At 38.0% G+C, this 24019-nt stretch overlaps 3 protein-coding genes across 3 annotated transcripts; 2 read left to right on the forward strand and 1 right to left on the reverse strand.

The window, feature by feature from the left end:
- Positions 1–457: 457 nt before the first annotated feature.
- Positions 458–6421, forward strand: LOC126769093 (contactin). Its single transcript, XM_050487631.1, has 3 exons — positions 458–4138; positions 4448–4633; positions 4768–6421. Exons 1-3 carry the CDS (start codon positions 695–697, stop codon positions 5080–5082), a joined length of 3945 nt encoding a protein of 1314 aa, XP_050343588.1. The 5' UTR covers positions 458–694; the 3' UTR covers positions 5083–6421.
- Positions 6422–11070: 4649 nt separating this feature from the next.
- On the forward strand, positions 11071–11916 carry LOC126769206 (uncharacterized). Its single transcript, XM_050487845.1, has one exon. It carries the CDS (start codon positions 11071–11073, stop codon positions 11914–11916), a length of 846 nt encoding a protein of 281 aa, XP_050343802.1.
- A 5929-nt stretch (positions 11917–17845) lies between these two features.
- On the reverse strand, positions 17846–23370 carry LOC126769096 (uncharacterized). The gene is made up of 7 exons (XM_050487635.1): positions 23164–23370; positions 22684–22888; positions 21753–21826; positions 21140–21223; positions 20704–20814; positions 19914–20039; positions 17846–19501 (listed from the first exon to the last, which is right to left on the reverse strand). Exons 1-7 carry the CDS (start codon positions 23332–23334, stop codon positions 17861–17863), a joined length of 2412 nt encoding a protein of 803 aa, XP_050343592.1. The 5' UTR covers positions 23335–23370; the 3' UTR covers positions 17846–17860.
- Between the last annotated feature and the right edge of the window lie 649 nt (positions 23371–24019).

The raw sequence follows: 24019 nt of genomic DNA on the forward strand, positions 1-24019 counted from the left end.
AACCAAGATATGAAGCGGCTGACATTGTTCCTAAGAAAGAAATGAGCCAACAGATGGCGCTGATAGTGTACTATCGTACATTGTACGTAGTTATGAACTTATCGTACTTATACGATAATTATCGTACGGTTGGGAACAGTGATTATTTTTTTTTATTTTGAAGGCCAAGAAAACGAATTTAACGAGTCTATAAATCTAATCTGAATCTGTAAACAATTATTAATAGTGTGAGTGAGCTTAAATTTGGATTTATAATATATTGATAGGTTTTGCTACTTAGCAACGTAGAAGTAGATTAATAATATAATTTCAAAAATCAAAAGTTTGAAGATAAGTAAAATATTTTATATTTTTAGTTCTTAGAGAATACACATGTACTAAAAATAATGTAGAGTTGGCAGCATTAACCTGAGTTGACTAGACAAAACATAGACAAACAAGTTTGACAAATAGACTGGCCGTGTCGGGGCGGGGCTTGATTTGTATGAAATTAAAAACAGTTTTTTAACGTATAATGTTGCCGTTAAAGTTATAGAAATTTGTAATATTTTAATACGGACTGATTTAAGGTTAAGTGTAAACTAATTTATTAATTAATCACATATGAAGTGGACAAAGAAAGGATCAGAAAAAGGCTCTTGTGAGATGAGTTCATAACAAAACAATTAACAGTATACGAAACGAGGAACAAAACATGAGGGGGATCTTGGTTCTTATATTTGTGTTTAATGGTATAAACAGTCAAGGATTGGAGCAATCCATTCCTAATAATCCAAATTATCCGCAGTATCAAACAGATACTAATCAGAATGGGTCATTATATCGTTCCAATCAGCAAATTCCTTATGGTAGCTTTCCGGTGAATGGTAATGAGTATAGCCACACAGCACAGAGTTCGTTTTATCAAGATAGCTTTAATTCAGAAGTGTATGGTGATGGAGAAAACGATGTTGACCCACAGAATACAGCTAATTATTATGCAGGTTTGGATTATGAAGAACGTTACCGATGTCCTCCGCATTGGATTCGGTTTAGGGAATCTTGCTATCGATTTACAAAATCTCCTGATCGACCTCGAAATGAAGCTCGCAAAATTTGCCAGGCATTTGAGGCAGACTTGGCATCTATAAGCAGTCCTGAAGAGCATGGTTTTATTATAACTACATTGATGCGCTTAGATCCCCAAAAAGGTTCTTGGTATGTTGGCTCTCATCAACAAACTCCAGGATATTGGGCTAATGAGGGTGATGGCTCACAATTGACTGGTCTGGAAAATGCTTTCATTGATGATAAGACTTTAACTTATACTAGTTATAATTTATTGCCTCGTGATTACTTAATATATAAATTTTCAAATGAAGATGGTCGTTGGGGTTTAGCACCTGTTGAAGGCATTCAATACCATCACTTTATTTGTGAGGGTCAAACTCAGCGACTTCATTATCTCATTGAAGAAGAGAGATCATTTACTTATGGATTAGATACATTTGATCCAGAGAGAATACCAAAAGGGCCCTTTTTTACCAAGGAGCCAGTAGACACAATATATGACCCATTGAAAAATCATTATGTACAGTTGACATGCATAGCTGGAGGATATCCAGCACCAACTTACAAATGGTTCAGAGAGGATTATCAAGTAGACAGCCCTGTTTTTACTGAAATAAATCCTCTTTCTGACCCACGAATTGTTTTAAGTGGTGGAACACTTATGATTTACAACCCTGATGCAGATAAAGACAATGCTAAATTTCACTGCACAGCAACAAACAAATTTGGTATCATACGGTCAGAGTCAGTGAGACTTTCCTTTGGTTTTATAAGGGAGTTCAATCAGAAAAGGCCAGTTGAAAGTGGTAAGCAGTATTGGGGAAAAGTAATGTATTGTGATCCACCTTCTTATTATCCATCAGTAAATTTCTTATGGGCACGGAATTATTTCCCTAATCTCGTAGAAGAAGACAGACGTGTATTTGTTTCTTATGATGGTGGCTTATATTTCTCGGCTTTAGAGAATATTGATAGAGGAAATTACAGCTGTAATGTAATGAGTAAAGTATCTGATGCTGGTCGTAATGGCCCATTCTTTCCTTTGTTAGTATACCCAAATTCAGATTATCAACAACTGAAGTTTCCGAATAATTTTCCAAAAGTTTTCCCAGAAGCCCCAATAGTTGGACAGGAAGTAAGATTAGAATGTATATCATTTGGTTATCCTGTTCCATCTTATAATTGGACCAGAACAGGTGGGAGAATACCTAGAAAAGCACATTTAAGTAACTTTGACAGAGTTCTGACAATACCTAATGTTGGCGTTGAGGATGAAGGCGAGTACAAGTGTGATGTGCGTAATGACAGAGCACATATATCTAACAATGTGTTCTTAAAAGTACAAGCTGAACCTAATTTCACAATCCCATTGACAAATAAACATGTTGATAATAAAGGAGATTTGCATTGGAACTGTGAAGCCTTTGGTATACCCGATGTCAACTATACCTGGTGGAAAAATGGTCAAAAACTATCGATGGATACCTTAGAAACTGAAGACAGAGATAGGTATATAATACAGGATAATGTATTAATAATCAAGTTTTTAGATCCAACGAGAGATCCTGGCATGTTTCAATGTGAAGCTAAAAACCAATTAAAGGCAAAGTATTCAACAGGACAGTTGCGTGTACTATCACTTAAACCATCGTTTAAGAAACGGCCATTGGAATCCGAGACTTATGGATCAGAAGGTGGAAATGTTACTCTTCGTTGCAATCCAGAAGCGGCGCCCAAACCCACATTTACATGGAAAAAGGATAACATTGTGATTGGAGCTGGAGGCAAAAGATTTATAACTGAAAATGGTAATCTTATTATTAGGCAATTATCAAGAGATGATGAAGGTGTTTACACTTGTGTTGCTAAGAATCAATATGGCTCTGACGAGAGCCGAGGACGTCTTATTGTTTTGCGTGCTCCGCGCTTTACAGAACGATTACCAGCGCGTATTACTAAACAAGTTGGCCAAGTAATTTTTTTGCACTGTAATGCAGAAATCGACTCTCTTTTGGACACTGCGTATCTTTGGAATCATAATGGTTTACGAATGAAAGAGGCTGCTGATCTTTACGCTGACAAGCGAATAAAGATTGATGGCGGTGAATTAACTATTTTTGATGTTAGGCTCTCAGATGTCGGCGAATATGAGTGCATTGTTAAATCAGCTATTGGTCGAATTTCTACTCGCACGCAATTGCGTATAGAAGGGCCGCCTGGATCACCTGGTGGTTTACAAGTTATTAACATACAACGTTCTTCAGTTACCTTGGAATGGACCGACAGCAATCCAAATGGCCGTCCTATAACTAACTACGTAGTTACTGGTCGCACTCAATGGAATACAACATGGTATATCGTAAGTGATAGTGTCTCAAATGTTATGGAAATTGGCAGATATAATGGGCGGAAGCGTGCTACGATAACAACGACTCTAATGCCATGGTCTGTTTATGAGTTCCGAGTTCAAGCTGTCAATAGTTTGGGTACTGGGGCACCTTCATCGCCCAGTCCTCAATTCTCTACTCAACCTGATAAACCTTATCAAGCGCCATTTAATGTAGGAGGTGGCGGAGGAAAAATCGGTGATCTTACCATTAAATGGAGTCCAATGCCTGTGTCACTTCAAAATGGCCCTGGCATTCATTATAAAATATTTTGGCGCCGTAATAATTCAGAAGTTGAATTCCAGTCACTTCTGCTTAAAGAATACGGAAATATTGGAATGCATGTTGTACATATTCCTTTGGATTATTTTTTTACTGCATACAATGTAAAGGTCCAGGCTTTTAATGATATTGGTGCAGGTCCGGAAAGTGAAATAGTTACAATTTATTCCGCCGAAGATATGCCACAAGTTGCCCCACAGCAGGTTTATGCACGATCATTCAATTCTACTTCTCTCAATGTTACATGGAATCCTATTGATCAGTCCCGAGACAGGTTACGTGGTAAATTGATAGGTCATCGTCTTAAGTATTGGAAACAAGTTAACAAGGAAGAGGAATGCATTTACTTCCTGTCTAGGACGACTCGTCATTGGGCTCTCATAGTTGGACTGCAGCCAGACACCTACTATTTTGTTAAGGTACAATACAAGTTTGTATATACTTAATAAAGTATATATTTTTTAATATAATGTAAATTAATTATATACCTTATACACTCAAAAAACGTCTTATTAACCGAGATTCGTTCATCTCTTTCATATAGCTCTCTTATTAGCTAACTTTACAACATTGAAAAACTCTTATGTAAAAAATGTTTTTGTTTGAATAATGTGAATTTACACTTTAGTTTGTTTAATAATATTTGTATATATATGAATAACATGTTTAAATATATTTTTAAGAAATTTTAAATGTACAATTTCTATTATGTTGTTTTACGTTTTCAGGTAATGGCATTTAATTCAGCAGGCGAAGGTCCAGAGAGTGAACGGTATTTAGAACGTACATTCCGCAAGGCTCCACAGAAGCCCCCTGCCTCAGTCAACGTGTGGGCCGTCAACCCCAGCACTGTTCGCGTCGTTTGGAGATATGTACAGCCTACGGATGAAGAGGAACCACTCATTGGTTACAAGGTAAATGAATATTGTAGTTGTAAATTGTTTTTGGTCACTCCACTAATATTACAATTAGTTTTTATTAAAAAACATTTCTTTCTTTTGTATTTCGTCAGTTAGATCTATCTGTATTTATCTTTATTTATTTTTAGGTAAGAGTATGGGAAATCGACCAGGACATGAGTACTGCAAATGACACTTTAATACCAGTGGAACATAAACTGGAAGCGTATGTTACAAATTTGACACCTGGCAAGTCATATAATTTAAGAGTATTAGCATATTCCAATGGAGGTGATGGCAGAATGTCCTCTCCACCTATAACCTTCCAAATGGGAGACTATCACAGTGACGCCTATGGATACTATGTAAGAAGCTCAGCCCGCAGATCACAAACCTTAAGAGAATCTCATATTTTCATCACTTTTATTTTGTATTGTTTATTCTCTAGGATTCTGTATAATTAATTTTTAACTTTAGATGTAGGTCTAGATCTAAACTTTATATAAGCATTTTTATACAATTTGATTTTTGTCACGAGGTATTAATACTGACTCTTGTTCTGTTGCTATATATATTTTTATAATTTAATTCAGTCCATTGAATTATGTTGTGATATTTATCCGGCCATTTTGTTTACATGTATAATTTGTTTGATGTTTTTTTTACAATTATTTTAATATTTATATTTTCGATATTATTTTCAACAATAATTTATATTTAACTGTAAAAATATTTTTTTTTAAATCATTGACAATAATTATTTTAACAATGATATCTATATAATGGAATCTCGATATTTTAATGGCAATATTTTTTTAAACATGCTAATCATATCATGTACGAAAATGTTTAGGTTTAAGAAATTGGTTTAGAATATATTTTTTATGAATATGCTTTTGGAAACAAATTGTTAATCCGAGCCATTTTTTTATAGATAAGATAGTTCTGACAGACATTTTATTAAAGTGGGTTTGTATAAAATGTCCTGTATTCGTTGATCGAAATATAAATAACATTTTATCATATTACATACCTTTGTACTTGATTACTTATAGACAGGCAAAGTGCTATTTCAACCCAAGTTATCTGACTCTATTGTGAGACATATCGAATTTGATGAGACTAAAAATAAAACAATCATTTTGTCGAGGTATCATTCAACGAGCGGGCCATAAGCTTGAAGCGCATGACTAAAGGGTAGTTTACTGAAACAACACAAATGCGTTTTTATACGTCAGCATGTAGCGTTTAAATAACCAACAAACGCTGTAAAGCTCATTCGTCGATCAGTCTCGTATCTCGGGTGATAAATTATGTCGAATCTCATGTTCTGATTAATTAAATAATAAGTGCACAATAGAATCTGCGGTCATGTTTAATGTAAAATGTCGAATGTAATCACTTACTATCAAATGGTCCATATAGGTGTATAAATTAGATTAGGCAGCTTTAAGGGGTCCAAGTTTGTTGGCCAGAAAGATGACGTAACATCACAGACGATCTTCTTTTAACAAATCGATGAATTTGGTTATTTTAACTGTGTGTTCGACAATTAAAGTACCGTGTGTTTATGTGAAAATAATATAGTATACGGATAAAGATACTACCATGTTCTTTTTTTAAACTTACCTATACTGTAATAAAAAAATCAATACAATAAAATATTCTAATATTGAATTATGAGATTAATGTGCCTGAAGCATTTTCGACGAAGAATCATAAAGCCTTAATAATGTAATGTGAAATGTTAATTATTTTGTAAAAAATATCTGTTCAATAAAATACCCACTAGATTTATTTTTATTTAGTGTTTTATTACGATTGTCTGATTGCCTAGTAGCTTTTGTTATTTGATATATTACAGTTATATCTACTTCATCTTATGTACTTACACACTACACAAAGAAAATAAAGTAAAAGTGTTTGTTTAGAGTTTAGCTTAATAAGAGGGGTCCTGGATTCAAATACAGAGTAGAATTAATATAAAGTTATTAGATTACTAGATTTTACCTGCAGCTTCGGCCGCGATTTAGTAGAGAGCGGAAGCATTAGGCATAAAAAGCCTATGACCTTCCTTGGGGTTCAAGCTCGGTTCAGTGACTTAACCGTGAAAGCGTAACAGACAGTCAGAGTTGCTTTCGCGTTTATAATATTAGGATAGATATACATTTTGACACCATACACTGTACCTGTTCAGTCGATACTTAAGAAACCCAACACAATCATCTGATAATAATCGCAATGTTCTTAATGCCTTTATCAACGCTAATAACATTTCACAAAAATTTTACCTTTCTGCACTCCTCCTCCATCTAAACTTTAACTGTGCAAAATTTTATTCTTCTTCGTCCACGCAATTGTCGTAAAAAGGGGTACAAAGTTTTTGCTTCACGTATTTAAGTACCGTACTGTGAGCATACCATAATAACGATTCAATCTGGCAACCAATCTTACGTGCCAATCTGACTTCGGTTTACTTTTTATTTATAAGAGGGGTGTAGTGGAGTGTTCGCAATTATTATTAACCTCCACGATCTCTTCTTTAGTGGCTCCAAGAAGCTGTAATCACAGCGGCCACACCCCGGGCAACCACGTTAAACCTAAAGAAGGGGACTAATTCACGAATATCTGTGAGTTAGTTATCGGTGGCTCCCGAAAAATAAAAAGGTAACGTGGAAAACCTGAAGGGCATTTGTCAGAGTCCATATAGTGACATATGGCCTTTCCACTGCATCCCGACTACTGCCGATCGTTCCGGTTTACCGGACCATCGGAGCACAGATGTAGGGACGAGTGAAGTGGATCTGCACCCACGCAACCGCTTATCCACTATAAAAAAGTTCACGCGCAGATGACCCTAATTATTCTTCCCGGATCTGATTTTAAAAGTCCTGCGGCGATGGGGTGAAGGCAGTGGGGTCAAGGTGTCGATGTACCGAGGCTTTAGTTGACACCCTGCACGTAGGCGGCCAGGCGAGAGTGGTCGCTCCCGGAACCGACAGATGGCGGGGTTCTGGGTTCGGCAGTACGGCTGGTGACAAAGCAGCCCTATTTAGGATCGCTCTGCTTTCCTCTGCATAGAGGAGGGGTCTAGAAAAGGTGGCACAAACATAGTCCGTCTCATCCATCATCTAGGTGCTAAGCCGTGGGCGCCTGGACATCGATAAATGCGGTAGATAGAATAAGCGAAACAAACATTTTACATTCATTACTCAACAACTTTCCATTGCCACCTGGAATGTAAGAACTTTAGTGGATAACGACCATAACTTATGCCCGGAGCGAAAAACTGCTCTTATAGCGCGAGAACTAGCTCGCTACAAAATCGATATAGCTGCAATTAGTGAAACCCATCTGTGTGGTTGCGGTGAGCTATGTGAACCACTCGGTGGCTACACTTACTACTGGAGCAGTCGTCCTGACGGTGAGAGAACGGGTAATGGTGTAGGTTTTGCTATACGCAATAAATTGGCAAGAGATCTGAGTGACTTACCTGAGGCTGTCAATGACCGTCTCATGACTCTACGTATACCAATCGCACGCAACAAATATGTCCATCTATTTAGTGCCTATGCACCCACCTTGCCATCACCGGATGAAGATAAAGAGGCGTTTTACCAACAACTTCGTCTGGCTCTTGATGCTGTACCAAGACATGATAAGATCATTTTGCTCGGGGACTTCAATGCCCGAGTAGGGACGGATCACGATCTCTGGGTTGGTGTCCTGGGCAAACATGGTATTGGGAGCTGTAATGATAACGGTACACGTTTATTGTCGCTGTGTGCCGAACTTGATCTTAGTATCACAAACACTTTTTTTCGCCTTTCTGATAAATTTAAGACCTCGTGGATGCACCCTAGATCCAAACACTGGCATCTTCTGGACTATGTCATTGTCCGCCGTAAAGACCTACGGGATGTTCTCATAACGAGAGCAATGCGTGGGGCGCTGGACTGGACTGACCATAGACTCATTAGATCGAAAATTCGCTTAGTGCTTAAAGCTCCACGACGGACACCCCACAAAGTACCATCAAAATTAGCCTTCTCGAAACTCATAAACTCAACAGAGTTAGGTAATAGGGTGGATTCAGAATTTGCTGTATGTGCTCCTCAAACTGAGTTTTGCTCAATAGAGGATGAGTGGAGATATTTTGCAAGAAACCTTCATGGCTGTATCCTAAACATCATCGGTAAACCAGTAAAGAGAAACCAGGACTGGTTCGACGCATTTGATGATGACATCAAACTACTCGTAGAAGAGCACAGACATATACTGAACTCAAAATTGGCGAATGTACATAACAAAAAGGAATCACAACACAAACTAAGATTGAGAGTTCGCGAACTTAAGGAAAAATGGTGGAAGGAAAAAGCTGCTGAACTTCAGCACTACGCCGATATGAACCTCACCGGAAAGTTCTTCGAAGCCATACACGCAATATACGGCCCGCGACTCAGAAAAACGGCTCCGATATATTCAAAGGATAGGCAGCATCGAGTTACGGATAAAAATTCTGTCTTGAAACGTTGGGCCGAACATTTTAATGATGTTCTGAATCCTACCACACTCAGTGCTAACCTGTCCTATGTAAACTCACTTGAGAATTTTTCCAGTCAGTGAATACCTAGACAATCCACCGACATTTGAAGAGTTTGTGAAAGCAGTAAAGCGTCTCAAAAATTCAAAAAGCCCAGGAATGGACCAACTACCAGCTGAGGTCTATAAGTATAGTGGTAAACACATTGGTAGCAGGCTTTACCATCTTATCCTTAACGTGTGGGAAACTGAAGAGGTTCCACAAGAATGAAAGGATGCGATAATTTGTAAGCTATACAAAGGGAAGGGAGATGTTTCCGATTGTAGCTCTTACCGAGGTATATCGCTCCTCTCCAGTGCCGGCAAAATCCTTGCTCACATCATAAACTCCCGTGTCAGTGAGTTGGCTGAACAGCATCTTCCCGAAAGCCAATGTGGCTTTCGTCCCAGTAGAGGAACTGTTGACGCCATCTCAATTGTAAGGCAACTTCAGAAATTTATGGCATGGAAGCTCTTCTGATGCAACGTCAACTCAGATGGTGTGGGCATATCCTACGCATGGACGATCGTCGTTTGCCTAAATCTGTATTTTATTCGGAGTTAGCTAAAGGCAAACGGAAGCATGGTGGTCAGTATATGCGATACAAGGACGTGTTTAAAAGACATCTAAAAGCTTGTGACATTGGCATAGAGTGTTGGGAGGAGCTCGCTTCCCAAAGGGCATCTTGGCGCTCTACCATCTACAAAAAGATCAAAACGTTTGAGGAAAACCGTCTTCACGCACTAGACGAAAAGCGCCAGTTAAGAAAAGAGAGACCTAAGCCATCCTACACATACATATACAACTCTGTGGGCCAATTGTATTGTAACACGTGTCGTAGGGTTTTTAAAACCAAATTTGGTCTAGCGAGCCATATTAGGGCTCATGCTTCTAGCATGAGCCCTAATATGGCTCGCAATAAAATAACAATTAATTTTTAGGGTCGCCGTCATCGAAATCGATGAGGAGGACTATATTTATAAGATTTTATAAATAAAATATTTATTACACAACTACTTTACAAACTACCACGCACGCACGCCCTCACACGCGCGGGTATAAAGTTAGAAACATGTAATTTAAAATACTTTTAAATTCATATTATAAGATCAATTAATTATTGGTAACTTTTGTTTGTTTTCATGGAGGAGCGTACCAGTAACATAGGAACAGTGCAGTTTGTAATGCTTTAATTGTTATCAAAAAAACATTTTTATTTTTTTGGCTAGTTTTTGCGGTCCTTCTGACAATGCCTAGAAAGTCTAGTGCTAAAGTTGCCAATATTCCATGACGTCCAATTCCACAATGTCCAGTGTTTCATAATGACTTAGTCTAAATATGTCAAGCGTACCATAACATCAAATGAGCTGTAAGGTCAACTGTCGTAATTCAATATGTGGGACCTACATTACCTACCACACGCAGCGTCCATACAAAACATCAAGCATATGACCGTCGCGAGCCGAAGGCGCGCGGTTACTAAAACGTAGGAGCACATACGCCGAGTTTTGTATGGACACAGATAGGCGCGTATTTATATGGTGCCCCCCGCGGCGACGGTGCGCCCCTCACCTCTCGTACAATTCGTAAGAAATAATTATTGTTCTTACATACAATTATTGTTCTTACAAATATTGGTAGAAAATCCAATGTTTTGATTTGTACATAATTTTCTTAAAGAATTTTATTCTTGTTATAGCCCTTCCGATTGGTTATTAATAATTGTCATTTTTGTATATATATCTGTGTAAATTTCAAATAAAATCATTCCACCTGAAGCATCAACAAGTTTATTACGATACTCAAGAAACCTCCGAAATAGTTAGGGAAGCAATAGCCCTCACAGTGGTGACCTACCGACGTTGAGAAAATGGATCAAGATACTGCTGCTCAAGACCCCAAACCTCTGGCCGAGGTAGACCTGGCAGCCATCTCCGTACAGTCACGGATACTACCATTCTGGAGGGACCTTCCACGAGCCTGGTTCATACAATTTGAAGCTGTCGTCGACCCCTTGAAGACGTCCGATGATCAGAAGTTCCGTTACGTCCTGCAACAGCTGCAAGCCACGGACCTGCAACACGTCACCGACATTCTATACGACACGCCGGCTACTGATAAATACATCATATTGAAGAACCGACTACTCGCCGTATATGAAAAATCAGACGTAAAGAACTTCCAGAAGCTCGTCAGCGGTCTACAGCTGGGTGACCAGAAACCCTCTCAATTACTTCGCAAGATGCGAGAACTAAGCGCCGGTATGATTACGAACGAAGGGCTCCGTATCGAGTGGCTTAACCATTTACCTACTCAGATACGCGTTGTTCTATCCGTAAATACCGAGTCATCACTCGACACACTCGCCGCCATGGCCGACAAGATGGCGGAATACTCCGAGCCCGCGATGATCGCCGCTGTATCGACCGCAACAACAACTACGAACGACGCCGTATCAACACAAATAGCAATGTTATCGAAGCAGCTAGAAAAATTGTCGCTAGAAATCAACGAAATACGCGGCCGCTCCACACATCGTCAATACCGTCGCTATCGCTCCCAGTCAAGGCCACGATCCAATTCAAACTCAACAAGAAACAAATCATCTGTGAAGCCCGGCGATGCCACGTGGGAATGTAAATACCATTACCGATTCGGCGATAAAGCGAAGCGTTGCAAATCGCCATGTTGCCGAAGAAACAAAGCTTTAAACTAGCTCCGACATCGACTACGGCGGACCTCGATGTCCCTACTGCCAGCAACCGCCTATGTATCTACGATCGCAACACTCGAGAACGTTTCCTCGTGGATACCGGCGCCGATATATCCGTATTATCAGCATCAAATTATAGAAGCAATACAAAAATCGAAAACGCCTGCAGATTATTTGCCGCAAACAACACACCTATCAAGACGTATGGCGAAAAAACGTTAAGATTGGATTTTGGTTTACGACGAAACTTTCTATGGACATTCATCATCGCTGACGTCAAAACATCGATCTTGGGAGCTGACTTTCTACGACACTTCAAACTATTAGTAGACCTGCATAAGAAGAAACTAATAGATAAAGTCACCGAACTTTCCGTCGATGCTATTGAAATTTCTACAGGCGCTGAAACAGAAACAGAAAAGGTACACGTAATCGGCACAAACCTCACAGTGGTGACCTACCGACGTTGAGAAAATGGATCAAGATACTGCTGCTCAAGACCCCAAACCTCTGGCCGAGGTAGACCTGGCAGCCATCTCCGTACAGTCACGGATACTACCATTCTGGAGGGACCTTCCACGAGCCTGGTTCATACAATTTGAAGCTGTCGTCGACCCCTTGAAGACGTCCGATGATCAGAAGTTCCGTTACGTCCTGCAACAGCTGCAAGCCACGGACCTGCAACACGTCACCGACATTCTATACGACACGCCGGCTACTGATAAATACATCATATTGAAGAACCGACTACTCGCCGTATATGAAAAATCAGACGTAAAGAACTTCCAGAAGCTCGTCAGCGGTCTACAGCTGGGTGACCAGAAACCCTCTCAATTACTTCGCAAGATGCGAGAACTAAGCGCCGGTATGATTACGAACGAAGGGCTCCGTATCGAGTGGCTTAACCATTTACCTACTCAGATACGCGTTGTTCTATCCGTAAATACCGAGTCATCACTCGACACACTCGCCGCCATGGCCGACAAGATGGCGGAATACTCCGAGCCCGCGATGATCGCCGCTGTATCGACCGCAACAACAACTACGAACGACGCCGTATCAACACAAATAGCAATGTTATCGAAGCAGCTAGAAAAATTGTCGCTAGAAATCAACGAAATACGCGGCCGCTCCACACATCGTCAATACCGTCGCTATCGCTCCCAGTCAAGGCCACGATCCAATTCAAACTCAACAAGAAACAAATCATCTGTGAAGCCCGGCGATGCCACGTGGGAATGTAAATACCATTACCGATTCGGCGATAAAGCGAAGCGTTGCAAATCGCCATGTTGCCGAAGAAACAAAGCTTTAAACTAGCTCCGACATCGACTACGGCGGACCTCGATGTCCCTACTGCCAGCAACCGCCTATGTATCTACGATCGCAACACTCGAGAACGTTTCCTCGTGGATACCGGCGCCGATATATCCGTATTATCAGCATCAAATTATAGAAGCAATACAAAAATCGAAAACGCCTGCAGATTATTTGCCGCAAACAACACACCTATCAAGACGTATGGCGAAAAAACGTTAAGATTGGATTTTGGTTTACGACGAAACTTTCTATGGACATTCATCATCGCTGACGTCAAAACATCGATCTTGGGAGCTGACTTTCTACGACACTTCAAACTATTAGTAGACCTGCATAAGAAGAAACTAATAGATAAAGTCACCGAACTTTCCGTCGATGCTATTGAAATTTCTACAGGCGCTGAAACAGAAACAGAAAAGGTACACGTAATCGGCACAAACCAAGCCTATTACCACGTACTGAAGCAATATCCAGATGTACTTCGACCCATGTCACTCAAACAACCTTCAAAGCATAACGTCGTCCACCATATCGAGACAACTGGCCCGCCACTCTACGCCCGTCCGCGTCCGCTTCCACCGGATAAGTATAAAGCTGCAAAGACTGAGTTCGAGAATATGCTGGAAATGGGCATCTGCAAACCGTCAAACAGTCCCTGGGCGAGCCCGCTACACGTTGTGAAGAAGAAGGACGGCGGCTTACGAGTTTGCGGTGACTACAGACGTCTAAATGCGATCACACTACCCGACCGCTATCCGATACCTCGCATACAAGACTTCACATATCAACTTCATAACAAGACAATATTCTCGAAGATCGACTTAAAAATGGCTTACTACTGGATACCAATTGCTGAGGAAGACGCACAGAAAACCGCGATTATAACTCCATTCGGTTTGTTTGAATTCAACTGCATGACCTTTGGACTACGTAACGCGAGCCAGACATTCCAGCGATTTATGCACGAAGTACTCCGAGGCGTCGAAAACTGCTTCTGTTTCGTCGATGACATCTTATTATATTCCGAAAATGAAGAAAAACACATTGAATTATTACATCAAGTATTACAGCGATTAGAAAAATTTGGCGTCACACTGAAAATAGAAAAATGCGAATTCGGAAAAAGTAAAATTAATTTTCTCGGTTACGAAGTCTCAGCGGACGGAATCAAACCGACTGAAGATCGCATCGAAGCCATTTCAAAATATCCGAAACCGAAAACCATCGTCGAGTTACGTCGCTTCCTAGGCATGTTGAATTTCTATCGAGACTGCCTACTACATCAAGCCGAACTTCAACACGAACTCAACAAATATTTGCACAACCGTAAGAAAAACGACAAAACACCGATCGAGTGGACACCGGAAGCCGACGTAGCCTTTGAAAATTGCCGTCAAAGCATTTTAAAAGCTACAACTTTGACTCATCCGCTACCCGGTACACAACTCAGCATCATGACTGACGCTTCAGATCACAGTCTCGGCGCCATACTACAACAGAAAGTAAACAACGAATGGAAACCGCTCGCATACTTCTCAAAAGCAATGAGTGCTACACAACGCCGCTACAGTGTATACGATCGCGAATTACTAGCGATCTATACAGCTGTAAAACACTTCCGACGACTCATCGAGGGATGCGAAGTGACTGTGTACACCGATCACAAGCCACTTGCCTACGCACTACATCGCCAAGCAAATAGTACCGACACTCCGAGAAGAGAACGACAACTACATTTCATTAGTCAATTCTGCTCAAATATCAAATACATACAAGGGGAAGAAAACACAGTCGCCGACGCTCTCTCACGCATAGAAGACATTCAATGCCCGACGATCATCAATTTCAATAAATTAGCCATCGATCAACATAACGACGAAGAACTAAAATCATTACGAAGACAACCTAACTTGAAATTCGCCGACGTCGCGATGCCTGGGATACAGCAGCCAATTACATGCGAGCTGTCTACCGCGACGCCGCGACCGTACCTACCGAGCATTTATCGCTACGCAGCATTCAAAGCGCAACACGATCTATGCCACCCGAGCGTGCGGACATCAAGAAAACAAATAAGTTCGAAATACTTTTGGCCGAACATGAACACAGACATCGGTACATGGACTAAGGCGTGTATTAATTGTCAACGAGCAAAAATACATCGACACGTCGTCACACCCTTAGGCGAGTTCCCGCCGTCACAGCGCTTCGAACATATACACATCGACATAGTCGGACCGCTAAGACCGTCGAAGGATTGTCGATATCTAGTGACTATGATCGATCGCTGTACGAAGTGGCCCGAAGCAGTACCGATACAAGATATAACAGCTGAAAACGTAGCAAAAGCCTTATACGAACAATGGATCGCACGTTTCGGTTGCCCGCTGCGTATATCAACGGATCAAGGACGTCAGTTCGAATCCGAGCTATTCAATTCTCTCATGAAAAGATTCGGAATTACAAGAATTCGAACTACTGCATACCACCCGCAATCGAATGGCCAAATTGAGCGATGGCACCGAACCCTGAAAGCTGCACTGATAGCGCGCGAAGCTACAATTCAATGGACGGACGAGTTACCCACCGTGCTACTCGGTTTACGCACGGCGTTACGCAGCGATAACAACTTTAGTCCGGCAATTATGACCTACGGTACTACTCTGCGCATACCTGCGGATTTCTTCGTACCTACACAGTCGAAGATTGACGACGCCGAGTATGTACGCCGCCTCATCGAGACCATGGCAACGCTACAACCAACGCCGCGCTCGCACACGCCGCAAAACAAACCATTTGTTTATAAAGACCTAGCGACGTGTACGCATGTATTCGTGCGCAACGATACAGTTCGAGCTCCACTAACTCCGCCGTACGATGGGCCTTACGAAGTTTTGAAACGCTACGACAAGTACTTCCAGATACAACTGCCAACACGCACGACAGTTGTCACATTGGACCGACTCAAGCCAGCATATACATACAACGAGTCGCCATCGTCTGAGGACCCACCGGTCAGCAGCAGATGCCAGGACAACTCTCCGACCTACACGACGAGATCTGGAAGAAAAGTCAAGCCATCCTTACGATTTTCTTGAGGGGGAGTGATGTGGGACCTACATTACCTACCACACGCAGCGTCCATACAAAACATCAAGCATATGACCGTCGCGAGCCGAAGGCGCGCGGTTACTAAAACGTAGGAGCACATACGCCGAGTTTTGTATGGACACAGATAGGCGCGTATTTATATGGTGCCCCCCGCGGCGACGGTGCGCCCCTCACCTCTCGTACAATTCGTAAGAAATAATTATTGTTCTTACATACTCACTCGCTATTGGTAGAAAATCCAATGTTTTGATTTGTACATAATTTTCTTAAAGAATTTTATTCTTGTTATAGCCCTTCCGATTGGTTATTAATAATTGTCATTTTTGTATATATATCTGTGTAAATTTCAAATAAAATCATTCCACCTGAAGCATCAACAAGTTTATTACGATACTCAAGAAACCTCCGAAATAGTTAGGGAAGCAATAGCCCTCACAAATACATAATAATATAATACAATATATTTACAATAAGTAGGTAATATATTAAGGCGTCTAAATACTTTATCATTTCTCTGACGCGAATGAAATAAACAAGGCATTAATAATAATGACAATTTGCTCATTCTGCTTGTTTATAGTCGGTTTTATTTTGAAGGTTAAGCCATTTTGGGTTTTTAAATTATATTTTATCCAATAATGTAACATGTCTGATGATGATTAAGGTTTTTTATTGTTAAAATCAAAAGGGTATAATAGTCCGGATATGTATAAAATTTGAAAGGTAAAAAAGTATATGATCAATATACCATTGTTTCTATCATTTAGCTCGTCTGGGTAGGTACCAGCTCGTCTGGGTAGGTACCAGCTCGTCTGGGTAGGTACCTTAGCTCGTCTGGGTAGGTACCACCCACTCATCAGATATTCTACCGCAAAACAGCAATACTTGATATTGTTGTGTTCCGGTTTGAAGGGTGAGTGAGCCAGTGTAATTACAGGCACAAGAGACATAAAATCTTAGTTCCCAAGATTGGTGGCGCATTGGCTATAAGCGATGGTTGACATTTCTTACAATGCCAATGTCTAAGGGCGTTTGGTGACCACTTACCATCAGGTGATATATCAGGTGATATATGGTAATATATCTGAATCTTTTGTTTTTTTAATAATTGAAGATGGTAGAGAAGAATAAATACTGATCGTCGCATCTGCGACTGCGAGAAAATTGATCAAATTAAAGAAAAATATTTTTCATATTGCTGATGGTACATCAAAATGTGTGCCGAAACCATTTTCAGTAAGTAAATGAACATACACGTATCCTGTATAATTAAGATAATCTAAATATTTTGACCACAAATAAAAAAATCCTTATTCGTTGGAACTTTTGATTTAATTTGAATTAAATTCCATATTAACTAATGTGCTTACTCAATTTTTTGTACATTGTAATAGCTAGATATATAGATAGCTAATTGCAGAAGTTCAGCATTTTGGTAAAAATTAGTTTTACGGGTCAATAAGAAATGTAACTTTTTTATATATTTATTTATATTGCGCGTACAATTAAATATTACTTAAATCTTTTTACATTTTGTTTTACGTTTTAAACATTTAGCGTCTACATTATCTAACATATCAATATCATTTATGTTTTTCCTTTTCAATAAAATCTCTTCCTCACTAGTTTGAACTTGTTTTAAAGGGAGTAGTCCAACTGCAAATGGTATATTTTCATCCAGAGTTGAACTCTTAGTATTTTGGTAATTGTAACTTTTATTTTCTTTGTCTGTCAAATGATCTTTCTTTATTGAGTCCCATTTTTCAGCATCAATATTTTCTGAATCTGTTAAATCAACCACTGAATTTGAAATATTCGATTCTGGTGTTGTCAAATTAGTGGAATTAATAGTGTCATTTTTTTCACCAATGTCATTCATTTTAATAAAGTCCCACTGTAAAGTGTTATCAGACGAAGCAGCGTCATCTTTTTCGGAGTTGATTTCTTTCGAAAGGTCGGGTAATTCAGTATCTAACGTAATATTATTAATATTATCAGACACATCACGTTCTCTGCCAGTAGTGTTGCTGTCACAATTTCCCATTTGTATTCTATTTTCAATATTCATCAGATCTTTCATTATTTCATCTTGTTCCTGAACTCTATCGTCTGTGTCGTGGTTTATGTAACTGTCTTGATTGATTTCATTGTGTTTTGGAGTGGACAGTAAGCAATCTAGTGCATCTTCTTTAAAATCACTTGTATGAGGTAATTGTAAGCTAAAATCATAACAAGCGTCGTTTCTTTTTAGGTCATCAGTATTTAGAGAGCTGTACTGTTGGTTTGTATTGTCACCTAAATGAGTTTTTGTATCTAGTAAAGACATATTAAAGCTTGTGTCAAAAGAAGTACTTGCTGGACAATATTGATCAAGTACTCGAGGATCATTCAATGGTTGATCGTCATAGTATTTTTTAACATCGTCACTCATAGATTTTGTAAAAAACTGCATGTCACTATCTATACATGAAAAATCATTATTATTATCTCTATCCATAGACGCATGTTCGCCTCGAAGGGAATGATCTAGTTCTATAAAATTTTGTTGTCCTTCGAAAGATTCTAAATTATCTGGCAAGATTTCGTTCAAGCTGTTTATTGTATCTTCGTGAATGTTACTATTTTTATCAAATACGTTATTTGAAGGGAAATTCTTTGAACCCATTAGCATTTCACCTCGCTCTATAGATTTTGAAAGTTCATCAATACTTTTTATCTCGCTTGGATCTGCTACCTTTTCAATAATATTAGGTTGTTCAATAACTTCGTATTGTATTTCACTGCTCTGTACCATGTCCAAAAGAACTTGTTCATTAACGTTTATGTACGACCCGTCCCCAGATTCAAATAAAATCGGCAAGTCAGTAGGCAGTCCCGCGCTCTTCAATGCATTCACGTATTGTGACATGGCAGTATTTATACCAATGTTTGAAGTTTCATTCGTTGCACTAGTTGCCGCAGTAGAGTAGTTTGATGTTATTGTTTCGTTTCCGAGTGTGTCTTTGGAAAATGGGTCGGCGGCGTCGAGCGAGTTGGACGAGACAGATTGATCCATGTATATGATATCGTTATCCATGTTAAGATAGCTCGGCGAAGCAGTATCATTGTTACATATACTGTTAACGGCTTGTGATAGCGACACTCTTTCCATATAATCCTGTATATAAGTAATATTTTAAAAATATAACCTTTACATACAAGAAGAAAAATAATAAATTAACATAAATTATTTATTTTTGTAATACAGCTTATAGAACGTACAAATATTGAGTTAATGGAATGTATACAGCCAAATGAGCTTGAATACGTTTTTGTGCTTATAGTAATGCACCGACAGCAGATAAATAAGTACTTTTTATATTTTTTTATTTCTAATAAGTACTTCATGTTATACGTATATTAAACGTACTTTTAATCACGAATTAGACAAATCAATTTACGTTAATGTGAATTCTCACTGATGTTGTATCTAATACAATTTATTTCAGCTTTAGTAACGTGTATTACAATATACTACATATAAACACAAAAACGTAATTTGCTAATATTATAATTACTTATTCAATCACCTGCATGTGTTTGGTCTGCAAATGCTTTAAATGGTGTATAGCTTTACGAGAGTCCTGCTCGCGACGCATCAGGGCTCTTTCGGCAGCTCGCCCTAAAACTCCGCCACCCTCCCAACCACTGGATCGCTGTAATTATATTTAATCTTTAGTTTATTGCCACATAAATAAAATTTCAATTAATATAGAAAAAATTGTAACCTATTCCGTCGTCTATAAAGAAAATAATAATAAAATAAGAGCATAGATTTGATCAATTTTAAATCTTTATTTTAATAGTTGGAAATTTGAGTTAGTGATTTGAATTCGTAGAGTATTATTTAACAACCGCCAACTGTGCAGGAAATATCAATAATAAGTGGTCAAATAATGTGACCAAACACATTTGCACTCTGTGTCATAATTCTTAACTATAATTCGAGAAGACTGCATTTCGACACGTTCGGAAAGATACCATGCGCAGGATCAACAGTTTTACGTGTATTTCTATGCACGGGAGTGTAAAGCTTGTCAACGCTCAAAGCGAAACCCTTGCCAGAATAATACTATACTGGCCGGAGCAGGAACTTGAATCCAGGCAGGATTTGCAGCCTTATAATCTAACCATTAGACCAACGAGGCAAATTGAATTACAATGGTAACTGTTGATTTCGTTTTCATCATTTTTAACAGATGAAAAGAGTTTTTCATTTCAAAGTAATTATTTTAATTGATGAAGTACTAAGATCACGGATAATATAGACAAGTCTTGTGTAAGCATTACCAGACTTTTTATAAAATTATAACTTCTAACCTTGAAACTCGGCCTACCACGTCGTGGTCTAATAACACGTGAGGGATCCGAATAGTCAACAGTGGAGTTTGTACTGCCATCAATATCAAAGGGTATACGCATAACCATATCCTGTTACAACATTAAATTATTTAAAAACTTATAAAATAAGTAGCCATTATCGATATATATATATTCAATTTATTGAGTATATATCAATTTAGTGCTTAACTCTATGGATAAGTAGTTATAATTTGGGTAAAGCAGATTTTTTAGGAGTTTAAATTTGATGTATCTGGAATAAGTAAATAATGAAATGTATGTTTTGATGCTCATTAAATGATTATTTCTCGCGTCAGACTAATATTATAAATGCGAAGGAAAACTCTGTCTATCTGTTGCTTGGACAATTTTGGTATTAATAACTAAAAAATAATAACGATAAATACTTTGTAACCTTGTTTGATCGATTAAGGTTTTCTCCGCTTTGATTATTGTTCGATGACAACTGAGAATGGGGTGTCTTGTTCTCAGCATTGTCCTTGGAGAAACATTCATTTATACTTATTAAATAATAGTGTTACTTTTTCTTTATACTTTCTTGATCATATTTAAGAGATTAAAAGGAACAAGTAACTTAGGAACAGGTAATAGTAGGTATTATCAGGGCAATTTTTATTTCCTTAAAACGTTCAGTTAGATAATATATTCATAAGTCTAATAAACCAAATGTGCCATTAGTTGGTTAGTATTAATCTTTATAAAAGATAATACGCATTTTCTTTAATTCACGACAATTAATTAAAAATACTTTTTAAGTTATAGATCAAATAAATTGTTATGAAATTCAGAAAAAAAGGTTTCTACGTACTGTTTTTTTTTGTTCAAACACTATTCCATTTTATATCTGCGTCAGTGCAATTACAACGCGGAAACAACTGGACACATTTTTATTAAACTTGGAATCCGACTGTGTTTCTCTGGCTTATTTTAACATTTTTTATTGCGTGCATTATTTTAATTTAAGTAAAAGTTCTTATGGAATCGGACGCAACTTTAGGTTTGCTTACCTGTGTGTGCATATCAATAAGCGATTGAGGAGGACGGTTGATCACGACTGGCGGAGTGAACACAGGCAGTTCACCTTAAATAAAAAACTTTGATAACCTTAGTATTATATCAATTGATCGAGAATCAACAAATGTTCTAGGTACTACTAGTAATACTTTCGACAATATTGTCTTTATTCAAGTAAAACGGTGGTAACTGAATTCACTGGTGGTAGAGCTTTGTGCAAGCTCGTCTGGGTAGGTACCACTCACTTATCAGATATATTCTACCGCAAAAAAGCAGTACTTGGTATTGTTGTGTTCCGGTTTGAAGGGTGAGTGAGCCAGTGTAATTACAGGCACAAGGAACATCTTAGTTCCCAAGGTTGGTGGCGCATTGGTGATGTAAGCTATGGTTAGCATTTCTTACAATGCCAATGTCTAAGGGCGTTGGTGACCACTTACCATCAGGTGGCCCATATGCTCGTCCACCTTCCTATTCTATATAAAAAATATATAAAACAAACGAAATCCGGGCATTAAATAATATTTTTAAAAGCTTTTTAATTTTTTATATTATTGAGAAGAAAACCTTTTAAAAGCACTAAGGCCAGTATCGTGTCAATATCGCGCAACCTAGGATTTTAATTATTATTTGTATAATTGTTGCCGGATACAGAATAAACATCGTAACCGATTTTAACCAAATGTCATTATCTAAATGATTACATTGTGTCATATATTGTATAAACCACGTTAACCCACAATCGGACGCCATTTTCTATAATCGAAAAGCATACATATTTTTGAGATGAATAATAGGTACTTGTGCTTGGATTTTAAAATCGAAGCCGACCTGATTATATACATAAGTGAAAGATGGATCGTTTCATGACACACTTCTAGCAAAATCCATCTATTTATATTAATCATATTATTCACATAGACTTACTGTGATTGTTGATACCCAGACCTTCTTTCGTTACTTTTGACAATCCTTTTATTTTAAGAAACTGAGCGGCAGACACCAGCTCGTCCAGGTTCTCCTCCAAGCATTGTGTCTTCCCGCAATACATGAACTCAACTAAACATTTGAGTACACTAAACCTCATTTTTAATATAATCAATGGTTCTCCAGTTTGTTTTTGTAAAACTTCCTACAATTTTTTTTAAAATGACATTAGTTTTTTAAATTAAAACACTTTTTGCTCAATGGATTTAATTTGAATTTATAATAAAAAAAGAGTATTTAACGTTTTATTATTATTTATACATATAGTAAGGCCAAAAAATTATACATATTATATAAATTCTTATAGTAAATTTTGATAATGTATTTATTTATGTATTTACTTTTATAAATTATAAATGTTATTCTGTAATCATTCCACTATTTATATAACGGTCGATATTACTTTTTTCTTTTACTTACTTGAAAATAAGCACTGCTAGCAGCAAGTACCGCTTTATGAACACGTAAAGTGTGCGAACTACACATTAGTGTCATATCCACCAATGATTGCATTTGTAAGAGCTTTCCAAATCGTGACATAAGATGCTCTGAATAATCTTCATAATGTAAACTATATCGTATAGGAGCCATTTAAATACTAATCACCGTCCCTTACAACATATACATGCAAATCAAAGTGCAAAATGTAAAAAATGTTATGGTTAACAAAATGTGACAACTATTTACAAGTTTGAATGAACGAAACAAATGATACATCGAAAAAAATAAAATTGGAATGACTTTTAAAAATGCTTCTTAATTTTGACGGCCAGCTTTAAAAAGTTTTTTAGCATCTGATTAATAATTAATACAGTAATATAATTATATAGTCACAAATAAAATAAACAAAAAATATGTTGGATTCTTTTATTTAAAAAATACAGAAAAAATATTAAATGTTAGAAAATGAATTTATTACAAATTTGTATTTGTTCGGAATAATTTAATTGAATTTTTTTTAATAAGATCAAAATATAAACTTATACTATCACAGGCTAATTAAGTACGGGAGACAACAAAGGAATACGTCTTAATTATTATCTTATTCTTGTTATTGAATATCTAGAACATTGTTTTGACCGAGAAATAAAACAAGACCCGTCCTAGACGATCATAGGATTTATTCGTGGAATGTAGGTAGGAATGAATTTATTTGTTCATAAGGCACTTGGAACAAATACTGAGATCATGGCCAGGTAGAAATCTGCCGCAAGGTTATGCAAATTATTTATTAAACATTTAATCAAGATTTTGGAAACTGCTATACATACATTTA

Source organism: Nymphalis io, chromosome 6, assembly GCF_905147045.1.
Source record: "Nymphalis io chromosome 6, ilAglIoxx1.1, whole genome shotgun sequence".
In the NCBI taxonomy this organism is placed as follows: Eukaryota; Metazoa; Arthropoda; class Insecta; order Lepidoptera; family Nymphalidae; genus Nymphalis; species Nymphalis io.

Bases quoted from the DNA above. Each gene is read 5' to 3' on its own strand.
- LOC126769093 (XM_050487631.1), top strand. From the start codon at position 695: ATGAGGGGGATCTTGGTTCTTATATTTGTGTTTAATGGTATAAACAGT. The intron at 4,139-4,447 runs GTACAATACAAG...TTACGTTTTCAG, and splicing joins ACACCTACTATTTTGTTAAG to GTAATGGCATTTAATTCAGC. The intron at 4,634-4,767 runs GTAAATGAATAT...ATTTATTTTTAG, and splicing joins AACCACTCATTGGTTACAAG to GTAAGAGTATGGGAAATCGA.
- LOC126769206 (XM_050487845.1), top strand. From the start codon at position 11,071: ATGGATCAAGATACTGCTGCTCAAGACCCCAAACCTCTGGCCGAGGTA.
- LOC126769096 (XM_050487635.1), bottom strand. From the start codon at position 23,334: ATGGCTCCTATACGATATAGTTTACATTATGAAGATTATTCAGAGCAT. The intron at 21,827-22,683 runs GTAAGTCTATGT...TTTTTATTTAAG, and splicing joins TCTGGGTATCAACAATCACA to GTGAACTGCCTGTGTTCACT. The intron at 19,502-19,913 runs GTGATTGAATAA...ACTTATATACAG, and splicing joins TGCAGACCAAACACATGCAG to GATTATATGGAAAGAGTGTC.